General features: G+C 40.8%; 1 protein-coding gene across 1 annotated transcript; it reads right to left on the reverse strand.

Moving 5' to 3' along the window:
* Window positions 1-7,530: 7,530 nt before the first annotated feature.
* znf503 (zinc finger protein 503) lies at window positions 7,531-10,534 on the reverse strand. The gene is made up of 2 exons (XM_047352555.1): window positions 9,654-10,534; window positions 7,531-9,449 (listed from the first exon to the last, which is right to left on the reverse strand). Exons 1-2 carry the CDS (start codon window positions 9,906-9,908, stop codon window positions 8,013-8,015), a joined length of 1,692 nt encoding a protein of 563 aa, XP_047208511.1. The 5' UTR covers window positions 9,909-10,534; the 3' UTR covers window positions 7,531-8,012.
* Between the last annotated feature and the right edge of the window lie 1,562 nt (window positions 10,535-12,096).

Raw genomic sequence — 12,096 nt, forward strand, 5'->3', positions numbered from 1 at the left:
GTATTTTATTCAGTGAACAGCTTTTTTTTTTATAATTAAAGCACACATGATCTACATCGTATACTCTTTATGGGTATAATTGCGCATGCAAAGTTCTAGATTAGGTCATAATTTTTAGTTTCTCCGTGTTTATTTTTAGGCAAAGTTGTTCTAAACCAATAGTTTTTAATGTTATTCTTTCATAAATATTGGGATATAAGCTTAATGTAATAAATAAACTAAATCCTTCATTTTGGTTTACGGCTTGGTACTTAAAACTGGATGTAAAGATGTGCAATATTGGACCATTTTACCATCTATTTTCATTGTGCTACAGGTGTACATGGTGTGCAATGTGGTGCAGTTGTTAGTACTGTTACCTTGCAGCAATAAAGTCACAGCGTGGAATCTTTCTGCACAGAGTCTGCATGTTTCCATGCGCATGTGTAGCTGCTCTCTGGGTTCCTCTTGACTTATTCCCACAACGGATGGATGGATGGATGGATGGATGGATGGATGGATGGATGGATGGATGGATATAGATGAAAATGTTGAATCTGCACTGTATATATTATTTTTATAATTAAACAAATGAGCTAGAGTCCAGTTTGAAGCCACTGATGAATTAACTTAATCCTTAAACCTAACCAGTGGCTAAAGGACAAGGAAAATACAAGGTAGAGTTAAATTTGTTTTCAGATTAGGAAAGCAAAACTCTTATTCCCAGAACATTCCATCTCCACCCTTCAAGCCTTTTTATGAGAACCCTTCATTTTTTGTCTATGTGGTAATCAAGCCTGTCAACAAATCTGCTGACTGATTTCAAACAGAAGATAATATTTATCAGTATAGCAACCTGCATGACAATCAGTCAGACACACTTCAGGGTGTTGCAAATGATACAATTTGCAACCATGACTCAAGATTTTACCTACACCCTAAATGTAATGCATGGATTTGAACCATATATACCATCCATACATTTTCCACTTCCACTAAGGGTTGTGGGCAGTAGCCCCTTTTTCCAGTGACAAATAGAGAGGTGGGGCATATCCTGGACAGGTCATACCATCACTGTGTACTGTTTACATCACTGTATATCAATACTTATTTTTTCTTTTTTTTTTTTATGTCCTAGTACGCTTTAGAAGTTCAAAGTTTTCTTCTTGTTGAAAAGGGAGCTGGTTATGCCATGTGTTTTTACGCATGGAAGGGATTATTCACTGGTTAATTCAAGTGAATTGGCAGGGCAAGTGTTTTATTTCTCCATTTATTTCCCCATTTCCCCGTAAAACAGAAAAACAATTGTTTTGTCAAGTGTGAATTGGCTCAGGATTTTGAGACTAAGAAGAGAACGACATGATAGTTACACCAATTTACAATTGCCATCATCTGGCAAAGGTTATGGACACCACTGCTACAATGCAACATATCTGCAGCAATGTAACCAGTTCCACCCTCTTGATTCAGTTGACACAGCATACGCCTACCTTAGTTTGTGATTTCCTTTGAAATTACCCTAGGGAATGTGCTTGAACTTGTTGCATCCAGTCCTAAATTTTTCATGTGTAGTTGGATCAAGAAAACTAAATATGATTTTCCACTAAAGATAAGGTCGTAGATTTAAATGTTCACTTCTTACTTCCTTCAAAGCCAGCCGACCGATTCCATAGAGCTGTGATTCACAGAGGCTTCCATTAGCAGGCATTGTTGTGTAGTGTTGTAACCTTTGACAGGTCTTGTATGAATAAATGAAGTTTGCTATTGTTCTAAAATACAAGATAGCAGTTACGGTGCAATAATTTCGATTACACCTGTATTTCCAATAATGATATCCATTTTTTTTTACCTTATTATTGTTGGTCCAGTGCATAGATACCATTAAAAACAATTGCCCCAAAATTACCATCTCCACATTTAGTTCTAAAAGATTTGATCTATTGTTTCGTGTTCTGGTTTGTATGTATGAATGCATACTTTGTACTAATAATGTGATCTATTGCAAATCACTCGGAGGGGAACTAACTAATGGTTACAGCTCAATGTACTGCCACATAAGACATATATTTGTGTAGTTAGGGAACTTGTGAGTCACAGTAATTGGTGGCACACACCCACTGAAATAACATGTACTCACTGACATATAAGATGATCAAGCTTTTCTCAAGAAAGGGAGAAAATAGCAGGAGACAGAAATCATTTGGTAGACTGAATCATCGACCAGTCAAAAAAACAATAATAATAACAATAAAAAACATGCAGGCTAAATCTCTGTCCTAATTGGAGGACTATGGCTCTTACTGTCCACTCAGTAGTTACATACACAAAAGTAATGTTCTGTATAATGCCGTATTCTGTGACCCCGCAGCTTCAGTACTGAAATAACCTTGTGGATTTGAGTTGTAACACTCTAAAGACAAACTACCTTAACACTACCGATTTTAAATGGAGCCGAAGAGCCCTTTGGAGCCAAGCCTATTGCTGAGATTTCCTCTGCTTTCTGCATTCGTCGGTGACAGGCAAACACCTCATCAGCTTGCACACTACTCCAATGTGCTCCATTAAGGTGCCTGGAATAAGGGTGCATTTCCATAAAATATTCTTTGTCAGAATCAGAAAATGGGCAAATTATCTGAACACTAAAACACCCCCAGTGCAGTGGAGATCCCAGAGTGGACCGAAATGACCTCAATTAGGCTGTCTAAGCACAAGAAAGTGTCTCGCTGGTTAGAGATCTGAGTGGCACGGATAGATCAGCACCACCACTTCTTGCACATCACCTGGATGAGCACTTTTACATTTGTAAATCAATGAGGAGGGTAACCACGTGCAGGAGAGCTGGGAGGGATTCCTGTCTTTCTTGGCACAGATTTGTGAGAACCAAATTACCTCCATTACAGAGCTCAGTTGGGGACTGCATTCTAATATCACTCAATCAGAAGGCGGTTCTTTAGTGATGATGGATATGACTAAAGACAATGTTGGTTTTCTTTTTAATCCACCGGAAAAATGACAGGTTGCGTAGAAATTTGCCTGAAGCATTTGATCTGTTTATAGCAGAGAAGCCCTACTTTGTTTCTTGCCGCTCACTTTATGACATACTTTTATAGCCACCAAGTTGTGAACACCTATAAAGCCCAACCACCATAAATCAGAAGTTGATATAACAGTTGGCAGTTTACACTAAAATAAAAAATGTTTTCCTTATGTTTAAACAATAAAGTGAGCTTTAGATACATGTAGATTTACTAGAAACATGTACAATGCTAATTTTCAATAGGATTGAGGTTAACATTTTGGGAAGGTCATTCCAGAAGCCTGATTTGTCCATTCCTAAACCACTGTTGGTGTGTTTGAGGTCAATGTCCTCTTGAACACATTCAGAAATGTCCTAACTTTAACCATCTGATCCAAAATGTCAACCCCAGAATAAAGGAAATTAGATTGTTCAAGAACATCCCAGAACAACTCAAGCCATTTATATACTGGAAGATGCTGAAATACCAGCTTTACTGTCCAGAGGGAAGTGAATTTACATCAATATAGGGCAGGAGGGCCACAACCCTTTTGCTCCATAACAGACACCTTTACTGAGGTGGTGGTATCATACTTTAGGGCTGATTAATGAAAGCAGATGGAGTGAGGAGGAATGAGGACTACCTCCACATTCTTTACCTTAAATCAAGACCTAGGTGACTGAAAGCTGGACAAAATTAGGTGTTTCAACAGGACAATTATGTCAAACACACATTAAAACTGGTTTTGGAATGCATAAAGAAACAGGACAGAAGTTTGGAGTTACCCTGACCTCTTAGAAATGTGTGGAGAATATTTAAAACCATTTTAAATTAACCAATTCTCCCAGGAAGAGTGGTCAAATAACTAGCCCAGACTATGCCAGAAGCCTGTGGATGGAGTGTGTTGTTGCGATGCAACTTTTTAGGAGACATTTAGCCAAATATCTTGGGGCTGTATGCTTATAGTTGAGCTTCTGAATTTGAACATGTGTGGTTTTGAGAAAATCCGCAAAAAAATTTGTACTTGCACATAAAATTCTTATTTTTTAAAATTCATTAAAGCTGTCTGTGGTACAATCTGACATCCATTATAAAGAAAAACTTAAAGGCATCCTTAAAGGCCCAAAATTATTGTGACATTCATGCCCACGACCATTATGTATATTTTTTCCTGGCACTGTACATTAGAGATAATAATTACTCTTTGACTTATGTCTGGCATGGGGTTCAACATTAAAGCTGTTTCTTCTTATTGACACAGCTGTTAACCAAGCTATAGATTTTCTACTGCTGATGACACAGTGTCTTTATATTGTACCATACACCCACTAATGACAGCTTTAGTGCTTGTAATTCAGCAGGGCCGAATATGGGGTTAGGTGTGCGTGAGTCATGTCCAGGACCCCCCAGCACCACCACCCTCCTCCCACCTCCACTGTTGCCAGATGTCCTGCCAGGTTTTCATGCAGTGCCATTCTCTGCGAACATCCTACAAATCTGAAGGGAACTGCTTCTGGTCTCCAACAAGAAGTCACAGTATACACAGAAGAAATGTGCGTTCACATATGGTTTACATTTTTTAAATGTTTTGGTGCCTGTGTTTTGTCACAACTGCAGTTTAGACAGCTGAACATGCATGAGCTCAACTGTGAGACAGAGGAATGAGCAATTGATTTCAGTGAGAGGAATGGAAAAACTATCTTTGTAATCCCAAGAAAACATGTAACTTGAAGCCTTTTCCTGGTCAAGCTTCTTATATAGATATGAATTAATTTGTTGGTACCCTTCCTGAAAATTTATAAAAAGCCAAATATGTTATTGCAGCAGTATAGTGTCACACTTAAGCATGTGAAAAATCCTATAACCGCATGATGGATGGCCAACAGACTTTAATTAAAAATCCCCTGGTGTTTACAAAACGTCATGATGCCATGCACTCTATCAAAGTTCCCAGCACCTTTGGAAGATAAACAGGCCAACAGCATCACGGATCCCCCTCCATGCATAACAGTAGACATGATTTGCTTTTCGTCCTTTGCTTCACACCAAACCCACCAGAAGTGTTTGTTGCCAAAAAGGTCTCTCTTGGTTTCATCTTAGCACTCAGCTCCTCTTATCTAGTCTTAGCAAAGTTTGACACATCTTACATTTGCGATGGTAAGACAAAAAAAAAAAAAAAACTACTTTTTTTTTGTTTTTCTGGCATGCCTTCCAAGCAACCACTGCATCATCTAATGGTGGTTATGGTGGTTTGGGGACCAAGAGAGGTCACTGTTTGCTGCTATTCTCTAACAGTGAGTTTTGGAGATTTTTTTTACCTTCTTTAGCATCCTCGGTTTGCATGGTGATAAGACAAATATGAGTCCTCCTCCAGCCTAGTGGGGCAGTAGCTGGTAGAAATGGACCTCTGTGTCTTGTCATATTTATATTGCAGAGAAACAGAAAGCCAACTAAACTTAAAAAAACTAAACTATAATTAAAAATGCTTCAGTAACACTTATTTAAAATCAGTTAGTAGGGGTGCCAACATTTGTGCCACCAAATATTTGGTTTTCAACAATATTTCTTAACATTACATTTTTTTCTGCAACAAATGAATGCAGTCATATGAAAATTTATTTTTTAAAGAAACACTCAGTGTAAGATGTTGCTACTGTATTAAAAGATGATTTATTATAATTGTTTTACCCATCTGTTCCAGGAGTGCCACCATAGTTTATGTATTTTGCATTCGTTTTACCATTTGCATAACCTCTAATTGCATGTGGAAAAAAGTAGAAACAACTTTTGCTGGAACTTGGTTAAATTAACGTTAAAATGGCACAAACTCATGTATTAATTTCGTCATAGTAAAGTTTCCACTGGATGCTGATATCAAATATAACGCATAAATACACATCTTCTGCCTGCAGCGACCACTTTGGGGTTTTGTAGGTTTTTTTCCTGTTCCGCTGCGCTCAGTGCACACCTAAGCACTTTCAGGCCTTGATGGACAAAGTGAATATGTACTTTAGCCCTCCTGCAAACTCTAATCCCCCCATGTTGTCTCTCCACTGTGTGTCAAATCTCCACCGTCGAAGCGGAGAGGGAGAGGTAAGGGAGGGCTATTGGGGAGGTGGGAGGCTCGGTAATTCATGCACACATGTGCCTGCCTGTTCCTCTAGTGACAGGGGCCAGGGGGAGGGGCACATGATAAATTGCCTTCCACCGGGGACCTCCGAGCACAGCCACCATGATGTGGGTAAAAATGGAAATTGCTCCCTTTTCACCGTCATTACATCAGTTTAGGACGCGTGTGGGCCCTATATGCGCACCGGTGAGGGGAGTTTTTTAGCGTGACTAACCGCTGCGCGATAAAACGAGAGACTAAGGAGACATTCGTGATGATCATGATGAGAACTGGAACAGTAAGGCCAAAAAAGCAAACGACTGCAAGAATCTGCACATAAAGCGCCCCTTTTTCCTCGAATCGACGTCGGATAAACACACAAGAGTAGATTTTTATGTGCAAAGTTTTCCATATACGTTTAAAACATTTCAGCAGAAGTTAATGACATTTAGCAATATATTCCCCAGCTCCTCTTTGCAAGAGTATGCGCAGCTACATCAGATTATTAATGCAAACATGCAATTCACGCGGGTGGTCATGCATTATAACTGTAGGTGACAGGGACTGCACATGCGCGAAATTCAAACAATTTTTGCACAACTTAGATCGCTTTAATTGCACATTTCTTTGCGTCAACTTTGGATTTACAGGCGGATGAAATGATCAAACGTAAACTATTTAATTGCATCCAAAAAGAAACAAGCAACTGATTCCTTCGTATTAAACCTTCAGCAGTCAAATTTAAAAAGAAAAAAAAATATTAACATTGTAAAGAAGCAATTACAATAAAGCCACATACAAATTAACGTGTTAAATTGCATTAAATGTCTGGTGCGTTTAAACCTACAGTCACAGTAAAATAAAATATTTTATGAAGGCATACAAATATAATTGTTTTATTTCTACCTACAAATACACGGACCTGTGTTGTCATAAAGCACTGGGAGCGTGGGGGGAGGGGGGGGGGTCTATATTCCTATTGGGCATTTTCAGGCGCTTTACACTCGTTTTACGAGGCACAAACCTGTTGAGTTTCTCTAGGCGACGTATTGATAAAATTCATGAAAATCCGCTTCACAAAAGTCCACTTTATTTAAGTGTGTGTATACACACACAGGCAGAACCAGACGTTTGACCTACATTTAAAGTTTAAAGCTTAGAAAGAAAGAAAGAAAGAAAGAAAGAAAGAAAGAAAGAAAGAAAGAAAGAAAGAAAGAAAGAATTTTTTTTTTTTTTTTTTTTTATGAAAGCCTTGAAAAGTACAGGCCTGCGTGAGTGGAAAAGTTGAAATAAAAAGGCCAATTATTGGATAGCCCAGCAAATCAAATTCAATGAAAAATACATAAAATTTGACGTGTATCCTTGTTATTATTCACCTTAGGAGCAGAAGAAAGGCGCTCAAGAAAAAAAAGAGGCACAATTACATACGGAACAGAACTGTTTCTTATTTTTTTCTCCAGAATACATACAAAAAAATACCAATTTCTCTTTCCATCACCTGAAAAATAACGGCAATTTAAATGTGGACATGTTTTGAAATTTTAAGAAACAGACATGCATGTAAATTATTATTTTTTTTCTCGATGAGACATTAAATTAGAACAAATACAATCATATAGCAATTTCAAATGAACATCGAAATGAAGATCCCTACGTTCGTTAGGTTTTCTAACATATGCGTGTTGTCATTTTTACCTACAGAGTTCAGCTTCAACATAATGCACTTTTTGAGTTGCTCAAATATTTTTTTCTCCCATACCGCAGCTGTTACCGCCTGCTTTAAGCCCGGCATATAAATAAATACAGTTTAAGTCCAAGGATCCCATCCACAAGTTTAGCGCAGTTAATATAAAAGTCTTTATATTTGCATTCTTAGTATTATAAACTTTTCAAAGTGATTTTCTTCCTCACTGGTATCCCAGCGCGGACGCTGTGGTGAGTCTCTGTCCATACAGTGCATAGGGGGAGTAGTAAGGGCCGGTGGCGGCGGGGACGGGGACAGGAGCGCCGTGGGTCGGCAGGGGACTTTTGGAGTAAGGGTGGTAGCGGCTACTGAGTCCTAACGCGTGGTGCGGACTCCTTAGAGCCAAAGTCCCGGGACTCCCCGGGGCTCCTGACGGTGGCATGTGCATGTGGCAGGCCATGGCCGCCGCTGCGGCGCTGGCCAGTGATGACGAGCCCGGGTAGCCCGATATCAACTTCTCCGCCCCGGTAAAAGCAGTGTGTGTCCTCAGGTGGTTCAGGAGCTCCTCTGAAGTGGAGAAGCGCTTGTCGCACGGTCCATTTGCAGACACCCAATTACAAACATGTGGGAGAGGGTCGTTGGGGAGCATGAAACCGTAAGGGTACAGGGGGTGTCCGCTGAAGGACGGCGCCGAGGAGTGGACGCCGTGGATGGGGTGTGTCGGGTACATTAGAGGGTAGCTGGACTTGAGGGCGCTGGCGGCGGCTGCAGCCGCAGAGTCGTGCGTGCAGGAAGCACCGGCTGCGCCCGCTAAGTGACTGGCACAATGGTAACTGAGGCAGTAGGGATCTCTGCACAGGCTGGCGGACATGATGGACGGCGGGGAAGCTCCGGCCAGGGGGCTGGATCCGGCTTTACTGCAGCCCAGAGAGCCGGCCAGCTGTGCGTTCACCAAGCTTCCTCCGTGTGGCAGGAAGTGTTGAGGGTAACCAGCATAGGCCCCGGCCAAGCTACCCGGGTAGGTCATGCCAGCAGGGGGCAGAGGGAACACTGTCTGTCCTGGTTTATAAGGGGAAACCGGCGCCACAAGTCCTGACCCGAGAACTGATGCAGAGGATACGGAAGTCACTGAGGAAGACTCCGAGGAAGATGAGGAGGATGTTTTGGTGCCAGGAGTCGTCTCCTGGTGTTGGTTGACCTCCACGTTAATTCCACCGCAGCTCACGCTTATCCTGCTGTGGCTGGTGGTGCCAGTGCCGTCTGACGATCCGTTTTTATTACAGTCAGACTCCTTCTTCTCGTCCCTCTCCCCGCATTTCCCCTCCGACGGCATAGGAGAGGCTGAGGTGGTGGAGTTGGGGCTGCCCGTCCGCGGCGTGAACGGCTGGCAGGTGGCGCTCGGCACACGGAAACCGGACTTCTCCCCGGCCGAGACGCCTGAGGACGAGTCCTTCTTGTCCGTCGGCTTGGAATACGGCTTGAAGCTGGATTTGTCGTCCACGCCGATATCGCTTAGCTTCAGGGGGCCAGATTTAGATTCCTTCTCGCTAGATCCGTTCGACGTTACGGAGGAGAGTTTGGAGGAGGGCGGCGGGTCCGGTTTGCCGATCTGGGAGCAGGTCTGCGCCAGCAGAGCCAACGGACTTTTCTTGGCATCGAGCTGCAAAACAAAAATATAAAACGAATATAAAAATAAAATTCTTTACATTTCTGCATACAACTTTATTTGATTTTTACACAGAGTATGAGTATAGTATTTCATTAGAAATAAAAGGTTTATATAAGCCAAATGTTTCGGGTGATACGCGAAAACACAAACAAGCCTCAATTCTAAATACATATTTTTAAAAAATGCTCTCCTTACCTCTATCGGACTAACTGGGGTAGAAGGCAGAGGCTGCAGATACTCCGGGTGCAAAATGTGTCCCGACCGTGCCGTAAGCATTTTCAAAACCTTGATTGGAAGTCGCTTCGCTTGCCGTAGTGGATCGGACGGAGGTGCGGAGTGAAGAAACGGCTTGTTGATGCTGCTATTCCGAGAACTGCTGCCGCTGCTGCTTTGCCACACGACACAAATTTCACTATTTTTCAAGGCAGACGCCGAGGACGACGTGATCATGTCCCAACAGTCAGGAAATGAAACGGCGATGCATTCATCAGATTCATTAAGACAAACCAGTAAACAAATGTAGGGGGGGGGAGCAAGCAACGAGTCTCTTTCTGTTGAGAGAAATCGAGAAAAGGATCGCAAAACGCCCCAGTAATGTGTAATCCTTGGTTAGAGAGAAGGCTACAAGGCGCGGCAGCTTGGAAGGGAAGGAGACCAGTGAGAGGTTATCGCAGATCCGCGGCTGCGTCCTGCACCGATAGCGCTGCGCTCCGTGTATGCGCGTCTGTCTGCAGGTCCTCGCTCTGTACTCCTGAAGCAGGAACTGGTAGGAATTTTCACTTCAAAAGCAACTGAATTAGTCCGAGATTAAAGCCTTTGCCGCCTTCCAATCAAATGGGACCCTGAGGTGATTGGAGGGTCAAGGGGATGTGACGTTCTCCTCTTTGTAAGCGCCTCTATTTTGACAGCTCGGGGGAGGAGATAGGAAAAAGATATTGTGGTTGCTGTGAACGCCTGGCTCTATATCCTGACGACGAGGAGGCCAGGAGCTTGGCTATGGACCAAACTCATTGGCGCCACTATAGGGGGGTTAGGGGGGGATATTGCACCCACTAAAAATGGCTTCTTCAAGGCATTTAAAAAAAATAAAATGTTGGTTAGTAAAATTGATTCAAGACATTACAATTCAATGCGTTTTAACATGTATTTTCATTTATTCTTGTTATTTCTTCTCCATATTTTGTTTTTGTATTGTTAGTTTTGTTTAACTCCTTCATTTAATTTTTTTTTCATGTATTATTGTTTGTTTATATTTTCGTTGCTTTCCAACCCATTTATGCTATGTAAAGCATTTTATGTTGCCCCTGTTGTGTGTGAACAGTGCTCTATAAATAAAGATGGATATTTATTTATGCTTATGTGAATTCCTGACCCTGGTAGCAGCCCACTCCCTCCAGGTCCTGACCTCTATTCATGTTGTAGTAAAACTCCAGAAATTCTGTCATGATTTTTTGCTTTGCTATGCCCCTCTATTGGATTATCAGCCACCCTTTTGAAAACTTTCTGGAGGCTCCCTCTGGATAATTTCAGGAAATGCTGATAACTTTCCTCATACTCACATGGTATTTTTTTATCATTTAGTCGGTACTAGTGGCCTTTATAGACAGATACCGGACAAGAAATGGGGAGAGAGAAAAGAGGTGAAGACTTGCAGCAAAGGTCTTGAGGTCGGGAATCATGTTCTTACACTCGAGGTTTGGTAATTGTACTAAAGGTGGAGCATAAAAGCATTTTTTTTTTTTTTTTTGTAGTTTTAAAAAGGTAACCTGTTCATCAACAAAGTGTTTAACTTAGGCAAAAAAAAAACAAAAAAACACATCTTTATGGCCTGGCTACACTCATTTATATATACTATAGGATATCTTTTTGAAGAGTATTAAATATAGCTATTACAATTATTGGAATTCTAATCAAGCATATTAGCTTGTACAGTATATTCTAACTTTAGCTTCTTTAATATGATAACCAATCCTACCTTAATCATTTTGACAATAATTTAACACCGGATATTATTTCAGTGAACCATAATTCTCATTCACTGTGTTCCCTACAGAGAACGGTTCATCTGATATGCTTATATGGACTGTGTTATGAATAAATACATCAACTTAGTAAAAGTCAAGGGCTGTCATGAGCTATATGATTAAGAAAGATTCTGTGATGGAGCAAGTTTTTAAATTTGGGTCCACCTTTAACTAAATGCTAGCAAGCTGAGCCCATTGACCCTGAGGTGGGTGTGGCCAATGAACTGCACATCTTACCTGTGGTTCTGCAGGAAAAAGGTTTACATGGTGTCTTGTTACTACTTCAGAAAGCTTTTATACCTTTAATCACAATCCAATGCTTATTTTCATTAACTTTTTTTTTATTTTTACATAGATGGACAAACTTGATGTTTAACAACTAAACTAGTCATTAAATAATTTCTTTCAAGAAATAATAAAATAAATTTAAATTGTTACACTAATTTTATTGGTTAAATTATGACAGTATCATTAGTGTATAACATTTTAAAAATCAAGTCTTGTCACTGATTTATGACTTAAGAAATAAAAAAAAATTACATTTATGAACCTGATTAGTGAAGCAGTTCTGGTGCTCTTGGGAGCCCCCTGTTGGTGAAGGGGGGCTATGCACC

The sequence above is a fragment of the Girardinichthys multiradiatus genome, chromosome 22 (genome assembly GCF_021462225.1).
Source record: "Girardinichthys multiradiatus isolate DD_20200921_A chromosome 22, DD_fGirMul_XY1, whole genome shotgun sequence".
In the NCBI taxonomy this organism is placed as follows: domain Eukaryota; kingdom Metazoa; phylum Chordata; class Actinopteri; order Cyprinodontiformes; family Goodeidae; genus Girardinichthys; species Girardinichthys multiradiatus.